Source organism: Lethenteron reissneri, chromosome 47, assembly GCF_015708825.2.
Source record: "Lethenteron reissneri isolate LAM-NWPU_2019-01 chromosome 47, ASM1570882v1, whole genome shotgun sequence".
In the NCBI taxonomy this organism is placed as follows: domain Eukaryota; kingdom Metazoa; phylum Chordata; class Hyperoartia; order Petromyzontiformes; family Petromyzontidae; genus Lethenteron; species Lethenteron reissneri.
In genome coordinates, this window is record NC_083825.1 from 6,606,498 (window position 1) to 6,630,280 (window position 23,783).

The 23,783-nt window shown below is 50.8% G+C and overlaps 1 protein-coding gene across 1 annotated transcript in view; it reads left to right on the forward strand.

The window, feature by feature from the left end:
- The first annotated feature begins 5,130 nt into the window (after positions 1-5,130).
- LOC133354471 (paired box protein Pax-2a-like) overlaps positions 5,131-23,783 on the forward strand; it is a 31,323-nt gene continuing 12,670 nt past the window's right edge. Inside the window, exons 1-4 of the mRNA XM_061571321.1 lie at positions 5,131-5,370; positions 7,392-7,589; positions 15,622-15,707; positions 18,105-18,221. Of these exons, the coding sequence (XP_061427305.1) occupies positions 7,504-7,589; positions 15,622-15,707; positions 18,105-18,221 (289 nt within the window). The 5' untranslated portion in view covers positions 5,131-5,370; positions 7,392-7,503. The remainder of the gene's footprint in view (positions 5,371-7,391; positions 7,590-15,621; positions 15,708-18,104; positions 18,222-23,783) is intronic.

Here is a 23,783-nt window from a genome sequence, read left to right on the forward strand (position 1 = left end):
GTCAGTAGACCCACCCCCCATACGCACGCGTACACATTTGGGTTACCCCCCCTCCTCCCTCCATGCGTACGCACTAAACGGATGGCCCCTAAACCTGTGGAAGATATACGGGGGGACGTTACAAACCGGCTGTTTTTATACGACATATATACTCGTAGATGCACACCAACACACACACGACACGAAGACAAAGATCCCCCGTATAGCCTTAAAAGACTGTTGGGACAAGTGCTGTTAGCGAGCATTAACGCCAAGATATGCACACGAGGTGATGGGTGGCAAACGCACCACGCCCGACCGCCTTTGTTTCCCCAATGCTGATGTTTACCCGCAGCACCCAATACTCATTTAAGGCTGAGTCAACCTAGAGGAGGCCTAGGAACAATTAAAATCGTCGCCACTGATGTTGGTGACCAAGAGTGAGAATTTAACATCGCTTCGCCCGTTTCGAAGCGCAGTGCGCTAACCACTACACCACCGCTCCGCACATATATATAATGCGCTCACATGTACACACACACATTGGTTCGTGTGTAGCCATGCACAACTCTTACAGACTACAGAGGCAAGTGCTGTCGACTTATGGAAGCTCGCAATGAGGCTGGTCTAGCCAGCATTTTGCCCACCAGCCCGCCGTTGTGTAGGCATTCAAGGCTGAGTCAGCCTAGCGGAGGCCCAGAACGGCTTCGTTTATCTGCCGTTTGCCACGGCTGGGAATCGAACTCAGGTGACCGGTTTCATCATTGCAGTGCGCTGCTAACCACTACTCCGCTAACTCTCCGCAAATAAAAAGATCCCCGTATAGCCTTGAACAGGCGTGTTGGGGCAAAAGCTCTTAGCGAGTCGCACCGAGGGGGTGGTGTGGAACAGCACCACGCCCGGCCGCCTTTGTCTCCCCAGTGCTGATGTTTACACATGTGCAAATATACATACACAAACAATGTGGATGTTATACAGCGTACACCATCAACAACTACACACACACACTCAATAAATCAACACACACTAAACGACACAATAACTCACACATACTCAATAACAAAGACAAAGATCCCCCGTGTAGCCTAAACAGACTGTTGGGGCAAGTGATGTTAGCGAACAACCTTTGAAGGCCGCCACGGCACACGAGGGGTGGGTGGCCAGAACCATGCCCGACCGCCTTTGTCTCCCCAGTGGCGATGTTTACACATCGCACCAGCTACTTGTATAAGGATGAGTCGACCTAGGGGAGGCCCAGTACCGTGTCAGACATTCGCCACTGATGTTTGGCGATGAACGGGAATCGAACTCGTGTCGCCGGGTTCGTAGCGCAGCGCTAGCCTCACACACAGACTCAACAACTCCACACATACACACTCAACAACTCCACACACACACTCAATAACTCCACACACACACACTCAACAACTCCACACACACACCAAACAACTCCACACACACACAGCACGAGTGTTACGCTAATGGATGGCTGTTGTGTTGTGAGCTACGGCTGGCTGCAAGAACGTTATGGGATGAAAATGCGAGCAATAGCGGAATTTCTCACTCATCCATTTATTAATTTCGCTTATTTCCTCGCTCTCTCTCCGTTTCATTCACTCACTCAGACCCTCGCTCGCTCGCTCACTCATTCAGTGGGTCATTCCCACAGTCGCATATTCACTCGCTGTCGTTCGCTCGATCTATCCCTCCACCTGCTCATTCACTCGCACACTCCTTCATTCACCGACGTATCCACTCAGTCGCCTATTCACTCTCTCGCTCGTTCGCTTGATCGGGCTCTCACTCACTCTTCCGCTCGCTCGCCCACTGCGTCACCCACTCTATCGTACGCAGTTCATCCGCTCGCTCGCTCATCCGCTCTCGCTCGTTTGCTCTCATTGACTCGCTCGCTCACGAGTTTCATTCATTCGCTCAACGTATTCGTTCACTCACGAGAGCGCTCGCTCGCTCACTCTGTCGCCGTCAATCACCGTGCGCTACCCACTGCGCCGACGTTCCACCCTCCCCCCCCCGTCTGCACGAGCACACGCAACTTTGCGCATCTTACGCAAGGAAATAATCTCACGCGCGATGGACTCATCGTGAACCCGAGTGGCAAATGGAGACGCTACCCCCGTGTTCGAGAAGGGCTATAGGAAGCCGAGTGACCGATGGACGTCGCGATAATGTTCGCGAACGGGGCACGCGTCAAGCTCGTTCATTGGCTGTGTCGGGTGGAGGAGGGATTTACGACGCACATTTTTAGTAGACGATCTGACCCCCCGCCCCCCCCCCCCCACTTGGGCCCCAGAGAAATTAGGGCATCGAGATCGATTGACATCACTCAGAGCGCACGTTCATCCTAAAGCTCGGCGCCTGGCCAAGGCTCGTGCTGTATACACGCGTAAAGCCCTTGTGTTCGTCCACTACTAGATGACAGCCGTACCCTCTCCGTCATGTATCTGTGTGTGTGTCTGTGCGTGTGTGTTAAGACGTATGGGGAGCGGTGGTGTAGCGGTTAGCGCGCTGCGCTATGAACCCGGCGACACGAGTTCGATTCCCGCACACGGCCAACACCCAGTGACGATTTTTTTAACCGGTCCCGGGCCTCCCCTAGGTCGACTCAGCCGCAAATGAGTATCTGGTGCGATGTGTAAACATCGCCACTTGGGAGACAAAGGCGGTCGGGCGGGTTGCTGGTCACCCACCCAATCATAGGTGCTACTCGCAAACAGCTTCTTCCCCAACAGTCTGCTAAGGCTATACGGAGGATCTTTATGCGTGCGCGTTAATGTGCATGTAATGTTCTGCACGCCTGTACATTGCACGCAGTAAATATCCGTCGGGCTCGTGCTGAACGAATGTACACGCGACCAACACCACCAACCAATTCGTCTCCCGCGGAGTGACACGCTAGAGCCGATAAAAAGCAAAGTGAAGCTGGCCACTGACTACTATTGCACATTTAACAGGCCTATTATGTATAAATGTGGTGTGGTTTTTTTGCTTACATTTGAACGCCAACACATTCTTAACATGTTTATAACGCCGCTGGTGTTTACAATAGTCCCCTGTAGTCCGTAATGACGTGTTTGGGTTTATTTATTTTTTATACACGCAAATTAACTTGAGCCGATAATTATCGTACGCGCCGGAATATAAGACGCACCGAAAAGTAAGACGCACGCAAACCTACACCGGTTTATAAGACGCATCACCCTCACTTGCAGTACAGGGGCCATATACGGGTGGGGGGCAGCGAATCTTCTAATGCGGTGATGGCGGTAACGTTTTGTTATTTCATTCAGTAACTTACTGCAAGAAGTCTGTACGTAGCAATGCATTTGCTACGTCATCATGTTTCGTGGGGAGAGATGGGGGGAGCGGTGGCGCAGCGGTTAGCGCACTGCAACGTGCATCGACCGCGGGCGACAAGTTGGATTCCCGACCACGGCTAACATCAGTGAGTGACCAGCGTGGTGAAGTATGGTCAAACAACTTCCCATGACCGGTACGGCATCGAGAGGTTTTCATCCAGCAATGGATTGACAAAGGGTCGTTAATTCATTATTATCATCACTATTTAAAAACAACTGTATTGAAATACGAATATTTAATATTTGTCATATATTGCGGTAAGTTATGTGAAAATGTGATCTGTTTTTAACATCATCATTTGAACGTGTTCATCACTTATATTAGCATACATATGAATGAGGAGTAGCAGGTAGTGTGTAAATCTATGGGGTAACTCTATGCATCAGCCAGTCGTCTCAGTCAGTCGACCTGTGGCATCTGCTGGGTCTGCCCCGTGACCTCCTGCCAGCGGGCGTTCGACACTTCACGTGGCCTCAAGGTGCACCTAGCCTGGCACAAACGTCGTGGTGACGTCACCGCCACTTCGTGGCGAATGGCGGTTGTTGTTGTTGTTGATGGGGAGCAGTCGTGCAGCGGTTAGCGCTACGCTGCGTTACGAACCCAGCCACCCGAGTTCGATGCCCTGTTCACGGCCACCACCAGTGACGATTACCTGAACCGGACCTGGGCCTCCACTAGGTCGACTCAGCCTCAAATGAGTACCTGGTGCCGTGTGTTAAACATTGGCCATCCACCCCTCGCCATTGGGGCAAGCGCTCGCAAAGAAGCACTTGCCTCAATGGCGATTGGGGAAACAAAGGCGGTCGGGCGTGGTGCTGGCCACCCACCCCCTAGTGTGCCGTGCGTGCCGACCTTCATAGGTGCTCGCTAGCAACATTTTCTCCAAGAACCTATGATGCCTATACGGTAGATCGATCTTTGTCTTTGTACGTCGTAAATGCAGGCTCCGATTGAGACGGAAAAAAATAACCCGTAAAAACAAAGTTTTTCAATATAAATTCTTTATATGCGTGTCCAATGGGCCACAACCCAGCCCACATTGGTCTTTGAAACGGGCGGCTAGAGTCCTCTCGTCCTCTGGCTTGAGATGGCTGCCACCTATGGGTCAGATGATTGCCTGCCACCATTAAGCAATTGGTAAATAAATAAATAAATTGCCTAAAAAGTGTAACATTTTGGAAAAAAATTTCACGAAAAGAAATTGTCACGCACAACGAGTCTGTGTGCAAAATGTCAGCTCGATTGGATCACGGGAAGTGGGATAAAAAACGACCGAAAGATTTGCACGGTCGTAAGCGCGCAAGCAAGCAAGTGAACTTAATATAAAGGATTAAAAAATCAGCGCGTTCCTCAATAACGCCGTTTGTTTAGACCTTAAAAGATATACAATAGGCGACGTTTCGGGCAATGGCTCTTCTTCAAAGCACAAATTGACTAAAGGGCGGGCATTGTAGCGTCGAGCTGGCACGACTATTGGTCGCTTAAGTGAACCAATCGACTGAAATAATCATCGACTACTTTATTCGTGGTCGATTACTCGGGCAGCTTCCAACGCGACGTCAGGCCCCACATCCTCCCGAAGGCGGGAAACCCCTTACAAGCCACACCCAGCGCGACGCGGCTGATGCCATTGACGCGACCGAGTCATACTATCACCTCCCGTCCAGCGGCACACGTGGGGGGGGGGGGGGTGGCGGGGGAGATGTGAGACTTTTTCTACAGCAACCTTCGTGGTATCCGATGAGTCGAGTATACTAATCGGCCAAATTCGCGAATACAGAACAACCGCTATATTACCTTTCTGTCGCCTCCGTGTCTACCCCATCCCCTACCCTGCACCTTCCCCACCACCCCCACTGGGTGCATCGCAGGGCACGGCGGGGTCAATCAGCTGGGCGGGGTGTTCGTGAACGGGAGACCGCTGCCGGACGTGGTCCGGCAAAGAATCGTGGAGTTGGCGCACAGCGGGGTGCGACCGTGCGACATCTCGCGCCAGCTGCGCGTGTCGCACGGGTGCGTCTCCAAGATCCTCGGCAGGTCGGCGGACGGACGGACGGACGATGCGGGTGGAGGGTGGGTGGGTGGGCACAGTGGCAGAGGTGTGGGCACAGTGGCATAGGTGTGGGCAGAGGTGTGGGCACAGTGGCAGAGGTGTGCGCAGAGGTGTGAGTAGAGGTATGAGTAGAGGTGTGGGCAGAGTGGCAGAGGTGTGGGTAGAGGTGTGCGCAGAGGTGTGAGTAGAGGTGTGGGCAGAGGTGTGAGCAGAGTGGCACAGGTGTGGGCAGAGGTGTGGGACGAGTGGCAGAGGTGTGAGTAGAGGTGTGGGCAGAGTGGCAGAGGTGTGTGCCGAGTGCAGGAGAGGCGGGCGGAGAGTTGTTGGCGCAGTGGCTTACAGGTGGGCGGAGTGGTGGAAGAACGGGCGTAGTTGTGCGGGGGGGGGAGGTGAACGGTGCGTGGAGTGGGAGGGATGTGAGCAGTGTGTATGTGTACGCTGGACTTCTTTCGCACCGTACGTAGCCAACCGTGCTACTCGGAGGTGCCGGGGGTTGGAGTTTGGCGGAATAGCGGGGCGGGCGGGCGTGCGGACAGATGGACGTGTGGACAAACTTGGTGGGCTGATGAGCGGGCAGAGAGGAAGACGAACGGGCGGGCGGGTGGGCGGACAATTGGACGGTGCGAGTGGACAGCCGGACGGTCGGACGCGTGGGGAACGCGATGTGAACTGATGGACGGGTGGAAGGAGAGGGGTCGGCGAGAATGCGTGTGGGCGGACAAGAGTAAACAGGCCGGCGGGCGGGCGGGCAGACTGGTGGAGAGAGAGATAGAGAGATGGGTGGGGGGCAGAAACGAATGTTGGGATGGGCGACGAGAGAATAGGCGGACGGACAAGACGAGCGGCGGGGGTTGAGCGAGGGCGGTGGCCTGCTGATGAGGATCAGACGAGTCGAAATCGGTCTCGAGTTTGCAGATGAAGCAGGGAGTTTGCAGATGAAGCAGGGAGCAGAGAGACGACATTCCAGACGCGGAAGCAGCAGCAGAGAAGGAGCGACCTCCCTTTGAGCAGACGCTGTTTCGATGGAAATGACGACGATGATGATGATGGCGCTGATTCTGATGATGTTACTCCAACTGCTTGCTGTTGTTGCTGCTCTATTACTGCTGCTTTGTGTTTGTGGAAGTTCTTTCGCACCGTACATAGGTAACCGTGCTAATCGGGGATGTGGGGGAAGGACAACAAACTAAACACAAAAAGCAGTTCTCCAGACATGAGTTTCAATCCAAGCTATAGCCATTATCGCTGTTACTGATTCTGCTGCTGCTGTTACTGCTGGTATAACTTAGCTTGCTGCTACAACTACGGCTGCTGCTCAGGGTACAAGTGCTGCTGCTACAACAGATAGTGCTACTATGGCTTCTGCCACTGCCTATGTTACTCCGACTGCATCACCAGTGTCTATTTCAACAAGAAAAGTCTGGAACCCTGTATTTATTTGGATTTACACACCCCATCTCTGGTTTTAATATAAACTAAGTTCAACTATGAACTATTTTTAAAATTTACCGGGTCGGCCTACTAAGCTATATAACTCTTTTGCAGAATCGACCTGGTCACAAATGATAGCTGAACAAAGTGGCTTATCACGTGGACAATTAACGACGCAATTATATGTACGCGAACTAACCCAAAACTCTCTATTATCGAAATGCCTATCAGCCAAATAAATTGATTCTAAACGTGGAGGGAAAACCGGAGGACCCGGAGAAAAATGCAGAGAGAGACACCGCAAACTTCAAACATGCAGCACCGCGTCAGGGTCGGGATCAAACCGCCGACTTCCTGTACACCAGGCGAGGTAGTCAACATCTCTCCACCGTGGTAGGCACGGGGTAGTGGGGTTTGAGGGTGTGCACGACACCACTGTGCCCCCGTACAGCTGAAAGAGATGGAGCGAACAGCCAACAGCAGCAGCAGCAGTCACTTCAGCTACTGCTGCCGCTACCGATGATGACGCCGCCTGCGCGTGACCTGCCAGGTACTACGAGACGGGCAGCATCAAACCGGGCGTCATTGGCGGCTCCAAGCCCAAGGTGGCGACTCCCAAGGTGGTGGAGAAGATTGCCGAGTACAAGCGGCACAACCCCACCATGTTCGCCTGGGAGATCCGGGACCGCCTGCTCGCCGAGGCGGTCTGCGACCCCGACAGCGTTCCCAGCGTTTCATCCATTAACAGGTGCTCCTCGCAAGAGTCTATCCGCTGCTCCCCACAAAGACAGAGATTACTCTTTGGTTCTTTCGGTAAAGTCACGTATAAAGATAAAATAATAAATTAAATAATAGCATACGAGGGGTTAGAGAAAACATTTCTAACCCCTCCCTCTCTCCGCCCCCGCCCCCCTCTGTCTATTTAAGGCCTCGCCACAGAGACGATCTCCCTCTCTGTGCATGTGTTACTCTCTCTCTCTCTATGTATCTTGGTGATATCTGTCTGCTTATATGTCTGTCTATAGTTTTATGGCTAGATTTTTGTTGCTCTTTCATTTATACCTGATGATGATTGCTTGTGTTGCAATCGAAACGTCGTATGCTATTATTTAATTTATTATTTTATCTTTATACGTGACTTTACCGAAAGAACCAAAGAGTAATTCCTGCAGTCACGAAAGCTCCAAATTTAAGAGAGACAGAGATCCCACACCACCACCCCAAGCCCCGTGTAGCATTAAGAGACCATGGCGGGCAAGTACTGTTAGCGAGTATGTGTGTATGTACGGTATTACGGAGAACTTCTTTCACGCGGTAGGTCGCCAACCGGTTCAGATAATCGTCACTGCCGGTGTTGTTGACTGTGAGCGGGAATGGAACTCGGGTGTCTGGCGGGTTCGTAGCGCAGTGCCGCTAATCATTGCGCCACCGATCCCGCGTGCTGACCTGTTGATGGCTGTGAGTGACGTGGGTGAGTGGGGTCATGATTGACTCAGCCTCAAGCGAGTAGCTGGTGCGGTGTGTAAACATCGCCACTGGGGGAGGCAAAGGTGGCCGGGCGTGGTGTTCCATGCTGGCCTCCATTAGGTGCTCGCTAACAGCACTTGCCCCAACAGTCTGTAAAGTCTAAACGGTGGCTCTTTGTCTTTGGTTCAGGGTTATAGTTACGTGGCAAGGTAGCGAGGTGGTGTAACCTCGCGTCTTCCAGCATGAAGGGGCCTGGGGTTCATTCCTGACTCGGGTGCCATTCTGCGTGGATTCCTACTCTTAGGTTTTTTTCGGTAAAGTCACGTAGGTAAAAAATAAAAAAATAAATAACAATCGGAGGTGCAAATCACAAGTGATGCAGTAAATTTAGCTGTGACGGTTCCCACCTGATGACGGACACTTGTGTTGCCTCCGAAACGTCGTGATTTATTATTTTATTTCTATTGTTTTTTATTATTTTTTTTCTTTTTTACCTACGTGACTTTACCGAAAAAACCGAAGAGTATGAATCTATGCAGTCATGAAAGCTTCAAATCTAGAATTCTGCGTGGAGTCTGTGTGCTGTATCCCTGCTTTGTGTGTTCTTCTGCTGTAGAATGTACCACCTGGAGTCAGCCAAAGCATTCAAATTCTTAAAGTTGACCTTCAAATTAATCTATTGTAATTTGCAACTCCGATTAGCACGGTTGGCTACGTATGGTGCGAAATAAGTTCTACATACGTACACACATTCATTGAAACGTCGCACCCTCCTGCAAAAAAACTTGGCAATACCCTCCTGAGAATACGAGTCGATGAGACTTACTGAGGCTTTCCTGGGTTAACAAGCGAAGTAACAATAATACAACAATAATCAGCCGTGGTCTATTCACTGCTGGATGAAGGTCTTAACCCATGTCGAACCCAACCACACAGTTTTGACAGTGAGACTCCATAAGTCAGAAGAGGCATAGCCTGAGATTTGCCACGTTTTGCAAGCCATGGTCGGAATGAGACGCGGGTTCTCTATTGGATGAGATGAAGCTTGTCTATTGGATGAGATGCAAGTTCTCTATTGGATGACACGAGGCTTTTCTATTGGATGAGACGAGGCTCCTCTGTTCGATGAGACGAGGCTTCCCTATTGGATGAGACGCGGCTTCTCTATTGGATGAGACTGGAGTGTGTCCCACGTGACACGCCAAGCAATTAACGCTGTCAAGTCGAACAAGTGTACACGCACACGTACAGCACGTGTGCGTGTACACGTGCTGTATGTGTGTACACATTACACGTGGAATACAACTTTACCGCCATTTGCCACTAAGTGACGGTAACGTCACCACGGCGCCTGTGCCAGTCCAGGTGCACTTTGAGGCCAAGTGAAGCGTCGAAGGCTCGCTGATAGGAAGGTCACGGGACAAACCCAGGTGACATGGGTTGGCTCACTGAGATAACCGATAGATGCACCAGCTGGGCCCGTGCTGTGTTTTATCCACCCCGTGCTCCACACTTTCTTGTGAGCATCGCTCCTCTGCCCTCCGTTGTTGTTGGAGGAGCGACTGCCTGCCCAGTAGCAGCGTCCTTCACGAGCCTCCACACACACACACACAGCTATCTCAGAATCTTTATGAATTTAAACATGATCTCGGGTAACCGCGCACAATAGACCTGCGTCAGCCCGCTATCTCAACCCGAACCTACGATACGAAAGTGGATTTCCACGTGCCGGACGTGCTCGCCAACCCGGGGCGCGCGCACAAGGCCCCGTCTTGTTCGTCGCGTTTGCCAATCGGCAGATGAGCCCCGTGGTGTCGGTAGCACCGATTTACATGTGAAAGGGTAAATACAGCGAGAGGAAGGAAGATGAACCCCGTAAGGCGAGATGAAGGAGTCTGGGCTGTAGCTTAAGACGCCCCCCGCCCGCTCGCTCGCCCGCCGATACCGGCCAAAAGACAAAGATCCTCTCGTATAGCCTCACAGACTGTTGGGGCAAGTGCTGTTAGCGAGTAGCACCTATGAATGTTGTGGTTTCACGCTTCAACACACCGGTGGGCTAAAGCAGTGAACTAATTGTCTTTTGTCAACGTGACACTTTTTTACTGATTGGCCGTGTCGGGTGGTGGAGGGTTACGACACATTTATAAGTAACGCGATCTAAACCCAAAAACGTTGATTTATGAGCACCTATGAAGGCCGGCACGCGGCATACGAGGAGGTGGGTGGTCAGCACCACGCCCGGCCGACTTTGTCTCGATCTGTAAGCATCGCCACTAGGGAGATAAAGACGGCCGGGCGTGATGCTGGTCACCCACCCCCTCGTGTGTCCTGTCGGTCGTCATAGAGTAGGTGCTCGCTAACAGCACCTGCCCCAATAATCTGTTTAGGTCCTATATTTGAAGCTTTCGCGACTGCAAGGATTCATACTCTCAGGTTTTTTCGGTAAAGTCACGTAGGTAAAAAAATAAAATTAAAAGTTAATAACAGTAATTTTATTTCCATTATTACTTTTATTAACTTTTAATTTTATTTTTTACCTACGTGACTTTACCGAAAAAAAAACCTGAGAGTATGAATCTGTTGAGGCTATACGGGTGGTCTTTGTGACCTTGTGCCTGTGTGTGTGTGTGAGTTAGCGTCTGTGTGTGTGAGTTAGCGTCTGTGTGTGTGTGAGTGAGTTAGTGTCTGTGTGTGTAAGTGTGTGTATGTGTGTGTTAGCGTCTGTGTGTCTGTGTGTGTGAGTTAGTGGCGGTGTATGTGAGTTTGTGTGTGTGTGTGTCTGTGTGTGTGAGTTAGTGTCTGTGTGTGTGAGTGAGTTAGTGTCTGTGTGTGTAAGTGTGTGTATGTGTGTGTTAGCGTCTATGTGTCTGTGTGTGTGAGTTAGTGGCGGTGTATGTGAGTTTGTGTGTGTGTGTGTGTGTGTGAGTTAGTGTCTGTGTGTGAGAGTGAGTTAGTGTCTGTGTGTGTAAGTGTGTGTATGTATGTCTTAGCGTCTGTGTGTCTGTGTGTGTGAGTTAGTGGCGGTGTATGTGAGTTTGTGTGTGTGAGTTAGCGTCTGTGTGTGTGTGTGAGTTAGTGTCTGTGTGTGTACGTGTCTGTGTGTGTGTGTTAGCGTCTGTGTGTCTGTGTGTGTGAGTTGGTGGCGGTGTATGTGAGTTTGTGTGTGTGAGTTAGCGTCTGTGTGTGTGTGTGTGTGAGTTAGTGTCTGTGTGTGTAAGTGTGTGTATGTGTGTGTTAGCGGCTGTGTGTACGTGTCTGTGTGTGTGAGTTAGTGGCGGTGTATGTGAGTTTGTGTGTGTGAGTTTGTGTCTGTGTGTAAGTGTGTCTTAGCGTCTGTGTGTACGGGTCTGCGAGTTAGTGGCGTCTGTGTGTGAGTTTGTGTGTGTGAGTTAGTGTCTGTGTGTGTAAGTGTGTGTATGTGTCAGTTAGTGTCTCTGTGTGTGAGTTATTGTCTGTGTGTGTACGTGTCTGTGTGTGTGAGATAGTGTGTGTGTGTGAGAATTAGTGACTGTGTGAGTTAGTGTATGTGTGTGAGTTAGTGTCTGTGTGTGTGAGTGGGTAAGTGTCTGTGTGTGTACGTGTCTGTGTGTGTGAGTTGATGTCTGTGTGTGTGTGAGTAAGTGTGTGTGAGTGAGTAAATATCTGTGTGTGTGAGTTAGTGACTGTGTGAGTTAGTGTATGGGTGTGTGAGTGAGTGTATGGGTGTGTGAGTGAGTGTCTATGTGTTTCTATATAAACCAGAACTGAATTTCATTGTAAACGCGGCGTTGAGTCACAATGTGCATCATGTGTTCGAGCGATGCCAGCGACTTTATTATCCACCAAACTTCGTTTGGCATAACTGCACTCGGACTAAAATCTCTCTCTCTCTGTATCTCGCTCTCTGTACCTCTCCCCCCATCTCTCTGTGTCTGCGTCTCTGTCTCGGTGTGTGTCTCTGTGTGTCTGTCTCGGTGTGTGTCTCTGTGTGTCTGCGGCCGGGCGCGGTGCTGGCATGCCGTGCCGGCCTTCATAGGTGCTCGCTAACAGTCTGTTAATGCTATATGAGGGATCTTTGTTTTCGTGGGGGAGTGCTGGTGTGGTGGTTAGCGCGCTGCGCTGCAAACCCGGTGACCTGAGTTTCGATTCCTGCTCACGGCCACCACCAGTGACGAATATCTGAAACGGTGCTTGGCTTTCCCTAGGTCGACTCAGCCTCAAATTAGTACCCGGTGCGGTGTGTCAACATTACCACTGGGAAGACAAAGGCAGCCGGGCGTGGTACTGGCCACACACCCCCTCGTGTACCGTTCTGGTCTTCATAGGTGCTCGCTAACAGCTTTTTTTGTTTTTGTTTCTCTTACGCGTGCATTATTCGTGCGTGTCTATGTATCTCCTCTCGAAGTCTTTGTCTCTCTCTCTCGCTGTGTGTCCTCTCTCTCTCCGCAGGCAACTCTCTCCCTAGCACTCTCACCAACCCACACCACCACCACCATAACTCCAGCAAATTTGCTTGTAATTTCCCGGCTTGCCGCAAACACGCGCGCACATAAATCTTTATATCCTTGCCGTATCGATCACGGCCAACGCTTCATTTATGGCTTGCAAGATTGGGGGGGGGTGGTGGTGGGGGAGGGAGAGGGAGGGGCTGATAGGGGTGCGGGCATGAGGGGGGGCATGAGGGAGGGGGGCACTGGGTGTAGGGGAGGGAGTGACAGGGCTGGTGGGGTTCGTGACAAGAAGATCCAAATAACAGCGCCTTCACGCACTCACAAACACCCTATAGCCTAACATCGACTGTCGGGGTCAAGTGCACGCCTATGTGACACATGCTGTTTGCGAGCACCTATTAAAGCCTGCAACTTTGTGGCGCGTTCTTCAACAATAACGCTTTAAATATGCGGGGCCCCACCGTGGCGAGATGTTAACTACCTCGTTTGGTACACAGTTAGTCGTGGGTTTGATCCCGACCCTGATGCCTGTTGTATGATTGGAGTTTGCGTCTCTTTCTCTCCCCGTGGTCTCGTGGATTTTTCTCCGGGTCCTTCCGGCGTTCCCTCGACATTGAGAGTCAACGTGTGTTTAGAGTGTCTGGCTGCTGTACATTTCCACGAGATAAACCACTTCGTTGGGCTATCATTTGTCGGCAGTTTACTTCTGAAAAAGAGCGATATGACAGCTCAGTGGGCCTTACCTAGCAAAATAAAATACAATTTTCATATCTTTAAATTTCGATTTAAAGCTTTCGTGACTGCAGGGATTCATCTTCTTGGTTCTTTCGGTAAAGTCACGTTATAGAGGCCCGAGCAATGACGGAACAGACGCAGCGTGGCGCTGTGTGGTTTTATTTGTTTGTCAGGGTGGATAAAGTCCCCTCTAGAACCCGATTAGTGTGGCTAAGACGCTCGCAGTGACGGGGATTCATATTGTTCGCAGACATTGCAGGGCCCCCTTCCTCCTGCTCTATCCGGATTATATTTATAGTTTATATTTTCATAAGCAGAACTCTGCTCTATGTCTACGCATACATACGGATTGTTATTAAGTTAGTCGGCCTATGGGTTTTCCAGACCGATGCTATCCATCAACAATTGTTGAAGAAATAAAAAGTCTGAACTGCCCATAGACTCAACACTGCTTATGGACTCAACACTGTCCATAGACTCAACACTGCCCATAGACTCAACACTGCTCATGGACTCAACACTGCCCATAGACTCAACACTGCTCATGGACTCAACACTGCCATAGACTCAATACTGCCCATAGACTCAACACTGCACCATAGACTCAACACTGCCCATAGCCTCAACACTGTCCATAGACTCAACATTGCCCATAGACTCAACACTGCCATAGACTAAACACTGCCCATAGACTCAACACTGCACCATAGACTCAACACTGCCCATAGACTCAACACTGCCCATAGACTCAACACTGCTCATGGACTCAACACTGCCCATAGACTCAACACTGTCCATAGACTCAACACTGCTCAAAGATTCAATACTGCCCGTGCACTCAACACTGCCCATAGACTCAACACTGCCCATAGACTCAACACTGCCCATAGACTCAACACTGCCCATAGACTCAACACTGCCATAGACTAACACTACCCATAGACTCAACACTGCCATACACTCAACACTGCCCATAGACTCAACACTGCCTATAGACTCAACACTGCCCATAGACTCAACACTGCCCAAAGACTCAACACTGCCCATAGACTCAACATTGCCCATAGACTCAACACCGCCCATAGACTCAACACCGCCCATAGACTCAACACTGCCCATAGACTCAACAGTGCCCATAGACTCAACACTGCCCATAGACTCAACACTGCCCGTAGACTCAACACTGCCCGTAGACTCAACACTGCCCATAGACTCAACACTGCCCATAGACTCAACACTGCCCATAGACTCAACACTGCCCATCGACTCAACACTGCCTATAGACTAAACACTTCCCATAGACTCAACACTGCCCATAGACTCAACACTGCCCATAGACTCAACACTGCCCATAGACTCAACACTGCCCATAGACTCAACACTGCCCATAGACTCAACACTGCCCATAGACTCAACAGTGCCCATAGACTCAACACTGCTCATAGACTCAACACTGCCCATAGACTCAACACTGCCTATAGACTCAACACTGCTCATGGACGCATCACTGCTCAAAGATTCAACACTGCTCATAGACTCAACACTGCACCATAGACTCAACACTGCCCATAGACTCAACACTCCCCCCTGTACATGAAGCAGTCCGCCTTCTTAACCTTCTGTTCCTTCCTCAAAGCCTCGCCACCTCTTCTCCGTTGCCCATCCCTTTCCTCTTCCCTCCCCTCGCCCCTCCACTCGGTCCCGTCCCTCCCCTGTAGCCTTCTCGTGACCCCCCCCCACGCCCCCTCTGTTAGGGTCACTCATTCATCGGTCAATGCACTGCCCCTGCTAACTAAATCACGACATGTTTGTTCCCGTTTTGTTTTGCTATGTTATCGAGCGCATTTGAGCTGCTAATGCTTCTCGATTAATATGAAACAATATCAGGAGTGAAATCAACCCGCATATGCAGCGAATCTTTGGGTAGGCGCAGGTTTTCCGCACGAGGAGCATCGACTCACACAAATGGAACCCGCGTAAAGAGAGGGGGGCAACCCGCGTTTGCTTTCGCTCGTGATGTTACACACGGACGCGTGGCGTTTTCGCGGTCACCACGACAATGACAGACGGCGTGGTACCCCCCCCCCTCCTGTCACTCTTCCTTCTCGCCTCTGCCCCCCCCCCTCCTTACCCCCCCCCCACTCCCAGGATAATCCGGACCAAGGTGCAGCAGCCGTTTCATCCCAGCCCTCAAGACAGCCCAGGACAAGGACTGCCCAGTGGACACACCATAGGTGTGTGTGTGGGTGGCGACCCGGGTTCGATTCCCGCTCACAGCCAACACCAGTGACGATTATTATCTGAGCCGGTCCTGGGCCTCCCCTAGGTCGACTCGGCCTCAAACGAGTACCTGGTGCAGGGTGTAAACATCGCTACGAGGGAGACAAAGGCGGCCGGGCGTGGTGCTGGCCACTCACCCCCTCGTGTACGGTTCCGGCCTCCATAGCTGCTCGCTAACAGCACTTGCTACTAGAGTCTGTTAAAGCTATACGGGGGATCTTTGTTTAACCAGACTCGATTATAGTGTGAGGAGCTCAGATCATTGAAAGATCTGAGCACAGTTCCATCTGTGAGATCCCCCTGCAGGCGAAGCTGTGTTTGGTTGGGTCACGTTGCCCGCATGCCCAGCAGCTTCTGTTTGGCCAGTTAGAGGGGCCTAAATGGGCACGGTACAGGCTAGAGAAGACATGGAGGTGATGCGGTAAAGCAGTGGTGGGGAACGTCCGGTCCGCGGGCCGTACGAGGCCCACGAAATCATTTGGTGTGGCCCTGCCAAGGCAACCGCAGGCGGGACTCGAAATTCAGTAAATCTAAGAGCAAACCTAGAAAAGCAGTTGCGAGTAGCAACATCATCAATACCAGCTAACATCACACGCCTCGCCAAAGAGAAGCAGTTCCAGCCATCGCATTAGGGGTGAGTTGATTAAACGTTTGACCAAATATAACGGGCTAACTTTTAAGTTGATAATTTTGTATGGCCCGCGAATGATGTTATAAATATCCAAATGGCCCTTGGCAGAAAAAAGGTTCCCCACCGATGCGGTAAAGGATGTTCTGGAGCCGAGTGGACTTGCTGACGGCTGGTACCAGCGGTGTCAAGATTGGCCTCTGTGGAGGAGGTTCGTGAAGGACGCTACTGGGATAAAACTAAATTCAATTATTGTTATTTTACCAGATAAGGCTCACTGAGTTATATAGCTCTTTTTCATAAACGACCTGGCCACAAATGATAGCTCAACGAAGTGGCTTATTACGTGGAAATGTATCGCAGCCAAATACTCTAAACGCGCGTTTGTACATTTTGTAAAGGGGAAAATCGGAGGACCCGGAGAAAAATCCACGTAACCACGAGGAGAGAGAGACACGCACACTCCAAATATCCAGGGGCATCAGCGTCAAGATCGAACCCACAACCTCCTGTGTACCAGGCGACGTAGTTAATATCTCACCACCATGGGCATTTGAAGACATTCGGCCACGTGGATTAGAGACCACGTGCATGATTAATGACTTCATCCGAATTGAGAATAAAAGCAGGGAGGCTTGGGCAGGAGCTGTCACTCAGAAGGGATGATGGACGATGGTCGAGACAAGAGTGGTAGCCATGGGATCCGAGAGGACATCCGACAGGGAGATGGAGCGATATAATCAGCTCCTCGCGTGCTGGTGTTATACATCGCGGCGGGACCCTCACGGAGGTTACTGTGCCGATGGGGAGGCCTTCATCCAGCAGTGGATTTTCCATCACTGGCGATGGTGACGACGACGATGGTGATGACGACGATGGCAGAAGAGATGTCGTGAAACGATAGCGAACTTCCTGGGGCCCTACACCCGTGCTTGGTTTGCGAGAGCCGAGCGCCGTTCCCGTGTGGTCACTGTGTGATCTCCATGTGTCCCCCGTGTGGTCTCCGTGTGGTCTTCATTTTGTCTCCATGTGGTCTCCATATGTTCCCCGTGTGGTCACCACGTGGTCTCCATGTGTCCCCCACGTTTTCTCCTTGTGGTCTTTATTTTGTCTCCATCTGGTCTCCATATGGTCCCCGTGTGGTCCTCGCGTGGGCCCCGTGTGGTCACCGCGTGGTCACCATGTGTCCCCCGTGTGGTCTCCGTGTGGTCTTCATTTGTCTCCGTGTGGTCCCTTTTGTGGTCTCTGTGTGGTCCCTGTGTTGTCCCCACATGGTCACTGTGTGATCTCCATGTGTCCCCCGTGTGGTCTCCGTGTGGTGTTCATCTTGTCTCCGTCTGGTCCCCTCTGTGGTCTCTGTGTGGTTCCCGTGTGGTTCCCCGCATGGACCCCTTTGTGGTCTCTGTGTGGTCCCCGTGTTGTCACCGCATGGTCCCCGTGTGACCTCCATGTGGTCTCCGTGTTGTCCCCACATGGTCCCCGTGTGGCCTCCATGTGGTCCCCGTGTGGCCTCCATGTGGTCCCCGTGTTGTCCCCACATGGTCCCTGTGTGGCCTCCATGTGGTCCCCGTGTTGTCCCCGCATGGTCCCCGTATGGCCTCCATGTGGTCCCCGTGTTGTCCCCACATGGTCCCCGTGTGGCCTCCATGTGGTTCCCGTGTTGTCCCCACATGGTCCCCGTGTGGCCTCCATGTGGTCTCCGTGTGGTCCCCGTGTATTGCAGTGTCCAGCGGGGCCATGACGCCCGTGGAGAGCTCCCTGGGGCCCAGTTCCTACTCCATCAGCGGGATCCTGGGCATCCCCCGGGCCAACGGAGATGCCAAGAGGAAGCGAGACGAGGGTACGAGCTCACACCTGACGCCCCCCCCCCCAACCCCCCCCCCCCCGACAAAAACATTCCAACATCGTTGCTCGTCGCAATGTCCGATGTTCCGTGCCACGTGCTGCAGAGTGACTGCGACAAACCTACGCGGTAAGGGAATTCCAACATCGCCCCTCCGGCCCTGTTCTTACGTCTCACAACCAGGCCCCCTAACGTTCCCAACTTTTCTATGATGGTTCTCTGTAAGTAAATAAAAAGAATACCATCTTGAGTTAGGCAGCTCAGAATCCGATGACAATCAAAATCTTTATTTAGATCAGGACGAAGCCGACGGAGTAAGTCTGTGTGTTCAACTTCTTTCACCGGTTCCATGGGCCTAGAAAGTTGGGCCCTCTCCGCTGCACCTCCTCACGCTGAGCCAGCGGCGAGGAACCATTCCCATGGCGAGGGCTTGGGTTAGCGTGGCCCTCGCCTAAGAGTCAGCGACTCGAAGCTCCTGACATCACGCGTCTCATCGCAACCACCCTGATGCCCAGCTGTAGTCGAGCCAAGGTGACTCCCAATCAGTGTTAACCATCCCTACGCGACGCAAGGTGGAGGTAGCTATTGCTCTGCAATTACGGGGAGACGCCGCGGTGCTTAGTGTGTACCGTGTGTGTGTGTCGTGGGTGTGTGTGTGTCGTGGGTGTGTATATGTGTCTACGAGTGGGGAGCGGTAGTGCAATGGTTAGCACTACGCTGCGCTACGAACCCGGCGATCCGAGTTCGATTCCCACTCACGGCCAACATAAGTGACGATTATCAAAACTGGTCTTGGGGCTCCCCTAGGTCGACTCAGCTTCAAATGAGTACCTAGTGCGGTGTGTAAACATCGCCACTGGGGAGACAAAGGCGGTCGGGCGTGGTGCTGGTCACCCACTGCCTCGTGTGCCGTGCCGGCCTTCATTGGTGCTCGCTAACAGCACTTGTCCCAACAGTCTGTTAAGGCTTTTTTGGGGCTATTTTTGTCTTTGTTACATATACGAGTGGTGTATGTGTATACTGTGTTATTCAGAGCCAATTGCCATTACCGTACATGAGATGAGACTAAACTAGGATCAGACGAGGACTGTGTACATTGACTTGGTGCTCAGAATTATCTGAAAGTCAACAGATTCCTGAGCGCAGTGCTTAAATGAGAAAGGCAGTGTTACCAGGTCGACAATGTAAGTCTGTGTGTTCAACTTCTTTCACAACATTCGTGGCCGACCGCGCTAATCGGAGGTCCGGGGGAAGGACAACAAACTAAACATGAAACGCAGTTCTAAAGAAATGAGCTTTCAATCTGGATGATTAAAAAGTGCATCGCTTCAGTGGCTTCCTAATATCGGAAAGGAAGAGCGCTCCAGACGTACGCAGAAGCGCATCTGAAACCGTCCGGGGCGGTGACCGTCTTTGTGCGATGGCCAGTCAAAATCCACTGCGAGGAAAAATGTCCCCCTCTAGTACCCAATTAGTGCGTCTAGCCCTGATCACGTCTGGACCACATTCCATGAGCCACGTTCTAGTCCAAACCTCAAATGTTTTGAACCCTTATCCTGCCATGAAATTCCCAAATTGTTTACCAGAAGCTTCCATTCCACACACGCGTCTCACCCATCCGCAAAAATCCCCTCTACTTGATCGCATGCACCAAGACGTGTTCCAAAAGCCCTGAACCTCCTCCACGCTTCTTCTTGGTTCTTTCGGTAAAGTCACGTAGAAGGGAAATAATAAAATAATAAAGATAAAACAATAAAATAATTCTCACGACGTTTCGGAAAGACAGCGTCTGAATGACAGACCTGTTCTTCACCTGAGGACGGCTGCTTGCGTTGTGGCCGAAACGTGGTAAGAATTATTTTATTATGTTTCATCTTTATTGTTTCATAATTTCCCTTCTACGTGACTTTACCGAAAGAACCAAGAAGATGAATCCCTGCAGTCACGAAAGCTTTAAATCGAAATTTAAACTCCTAACACGCTGTCGGGCCCTGTGCCCTGCCGTGAAATCCCGGCCACCCTCCGCAATCCACCTGCACTCGAACATCCAGAAGCGCCGTGGATTCCTCGCAAACCCCGTTTTTAATTTCCTTGGCAGTCGAGTAGAGTTCGAGGTGCCCGGTGGGGGTAGGAGGGGGGAGGATTGGGGGTAGAGGGGGGGGGGTAGAGACCAGGTGAGCAAGCCCCGGGATTCATTGTCAGCCGGCTGAGAGGCAACACAGGTGCGGACTTTGAGCCACTCCAACAGACGTCAACTTTTAAAATTAAAACGATGAACAAAAAATAATGGGGTCCGCTCTGCCCAAATACCTTTCCCACCAACGAACCCCCTCCACCCCCCCAGTCGTTCGCTTCGTGACGCCAGCCCCTCCATGAATCGGAATCGCCACCCGCAGCCCCGCGTCTCCTGCTAGCCCGGTATCAATTACAGAGAAGGGAATAAAAAAAACATTCATCGGCTTGGCACCGAGTCCTTTGCTTGAACTTACGGGGAAGGCCCATGACGAATGAGCGAGTGTGGCGTTGCGTGGCCTGCAGTCTCGAGTGTGCAGATGACTATTTACTTTAAAATCATGGGGCCTCCTTTGCCAGTACCAAAATATGAGAATAGGTTTTTCCCTTTCATCTGGCAACAAAACAGGTGTTAAGTTGTTAAAACACCAAACTGAAACCTTTTACAAGGAATCATGTCTGCATTAACCACAATACTTGTGGTCAGAATGCGTCCTCTGGTCTAACACCATTTAAGACGAGGCTCAAAAGAAAGCTGTCTCTGGTGTGGACCAATCAGTTTCAAGGACAATGCATATATTATCAGAGTATCTTTTTTGTTTGCATTCTGACCACAAGTATTGTGGTTAATGCAGACATGATTCCTTGTAAAAGGTTTCAGTTTGGTGTTTTAACAACTTAACGGCTGTTTTGTTGCCAGAAAAAAGGGTTAAAACCTATTCTCAGATTACTATTTACTTTTAATTACATTTTACTAAGTACGGGTTCACTGAGCTATACAGCTCTTTTTCAGAAGCAACCTGGCCACGAATAATATCCTAACGAAGTGGCTCGTCACGTGGAAATGTATAGCAGCCAAATACTCTAAACGCATGTTTCTACACGTGGAGGGAAAACCCGGAGGACCCGGAGAAAAATCCACGCGACCACGGGGAGAGAGAGACTTGACTTTTAAACAACTTTTATTACCGCCAGCAGCAAAAGCACTGGAGGCGATTTCAATATGAAATACAGTCACCAGCAAACAAAAGAAAACAAACGCTACAAATCGACGCGCTGTGGCGCTGAAAGCACCGCGCACAATACAAAAGAAAAGTCACGTGGTTAGAGAGACGCAAACTCTAAGTATACAGCAGCAGGCGTCAGGGTCGGGATCGAACCCACAACCTCCTACATATATCTCGCCACCGCGGCGCCCTCGTGTGAACACGAGACGGCGGTCCTTGATCAATAACGTCACGAGGCAGCCCTGAAAGAGCCGCGTGTTGCCGAGCCCCATTGACGGCATCCGCGATGGGCGAGACCGGGGACGCAGTGGCAGTCAAAGACACCGCGAGAAAACGTCTCAGGAGGCGGGACGAGACGCCCGTGGAGATGGAGCGATGAGATCGAGACGCGTTGTGGAATCGCTGGACCATGAAAGGGTGGCGACTGGTATTGCAAATGCCTTCATCCAGCAGCGGATAGATCATGCCCGATTACAGTGACACAAGATGATGATGATGATGACGATGGTAAATTATTTACTTCAATGCAGCTGCCGCTCGATCTGCTCTAGGGAGGGTTTGCGAAGCGAAGTTGTGTAATGCACGGCTAGGAGAATTAGAGACTTTTTTGACTTTTAAACAACTTTTATTGCCACCAGCAGCAATTGCACTGGAGGCGATTTCAATATGAAATACACAAAGTCACCAGCAAACAAATGAAAATAAACGCTAAAAATCGACGCGCTGTGGCGCTAAAAGCACCGCGCACAAAACAAAATAAGTATAACCCGTAAAAACAAAGTTTTTCACTATAAATCCTTTATATGCGTCGCGGCTCGAGTCCTCTCGTCCTCTGGCTTGAGATGGCTGCCACCTATGGGTCAGATGATTGCATTGCACCATTAAGCAATTGGTAATTAAATATAATATTTTTGTCCTAAAAAGTGGAAAATTTTGGAACAAAAATTTACACCAACATTAATTGTCACGCACAACGAGTCTGTCTGCAAAATGTCAGCTCAATTGGATCACGGGAAGTGGGTTAAAAACGACCGAAAGATTTGCACGGTCCTAAGCAAGCAAGCAAGCACGCGAACTTAATATAAAGGATTTAAAAAGGAGAGGGTGAGAGAGATATGAAGAGAGGAAGGGAGTAGAGATGGGGGGGGGGGGTGACCGCAAAGACTCTGAATAGACGATCGGAGCGCGTTCCCCCCCACCCACCACCACAATTTGCGAAGTGCCCTGCACGCGAATTCACTGTGGACCCTCTGAGCCAGAGCAGCTGCGGCAGAAACTCTCCCGCAAGGCGCCTCGCCATCGCCCAGACGGACGGCGCAGATTCTGGGTGATGCGTAGGGGCGGGGTGGGTGTTTGTTGTGGGTTAGGGGGCCGTGTGTGAAGTTACAATCTTTCTTTTCTCTCTTGCTCTCTCGCTCTCTCTCTCTCTGCGTGGGTGGGTGCGGAGAATGAATGAATCGCGATAAAGTATCGATGACCGATGCTACCACATCGATTGGTTCTCGAATTGAATCGAATTTCTGAATTGTGATGGTGAGGGGAGGGTTAGGGAAGGGTGGGGGGAGCGGGATGGATAACTGGATGGTTGGGGTGTGGACAAGCCGCTTGTCATTGTAATATCGCACACAAACCCATTACGCATTGCCATGGAAACTAATGTGTATAGAGTGAACACACAGGCAGACCTCGCTTAGCGCTCGAGACGCGCGTTCCTAACCGAATGAGAGCTAAAAGGGGTCATTATCTGGGATGCGTTCCCGGCAGCGTTATTTCTTTCGTGTGAGCAATATGAGGGCTTCATTTGGGCATCAGTAATAGCGCTAATAATAATACAGACGGTAAACATTACTTCATGTTAAAAAATATTTATACAAATATAAAACATTTTCCTAGAAAGCATTATCGACTGCACTCAGGAGTGGATTCTACGATACCCATGGAAGGCAGAATGAGCAAAACACCGTGTTGCCTTAAAATGAATCCAATATATAATAGGCGACGTTTCGGACAATGACCCTTCTTCATAGCGCATGAATAGAGAGGCCATAGATACATAGTGGGCTGTAAGAGTTGGAGATTGGACGTTACTTCGTGGGGCCTGATAAGAATTCGGTTTTTAAAACAAGCTTTCTGATGGCCCGTTTTTAAATTGCCGTGTGAATAGTTACTCTCGATTTGTGTGCTATAGAAACAGGCCCATTGCCCGAAACGTCGTCTACAATATTACGTGTGTTTTTTCCTTGTAATGCCACACACGCAGTGTCGGTATTGGCGAACGCGTTGGGGAGATATTGATATTCACAATCAACATTTTTGGGTT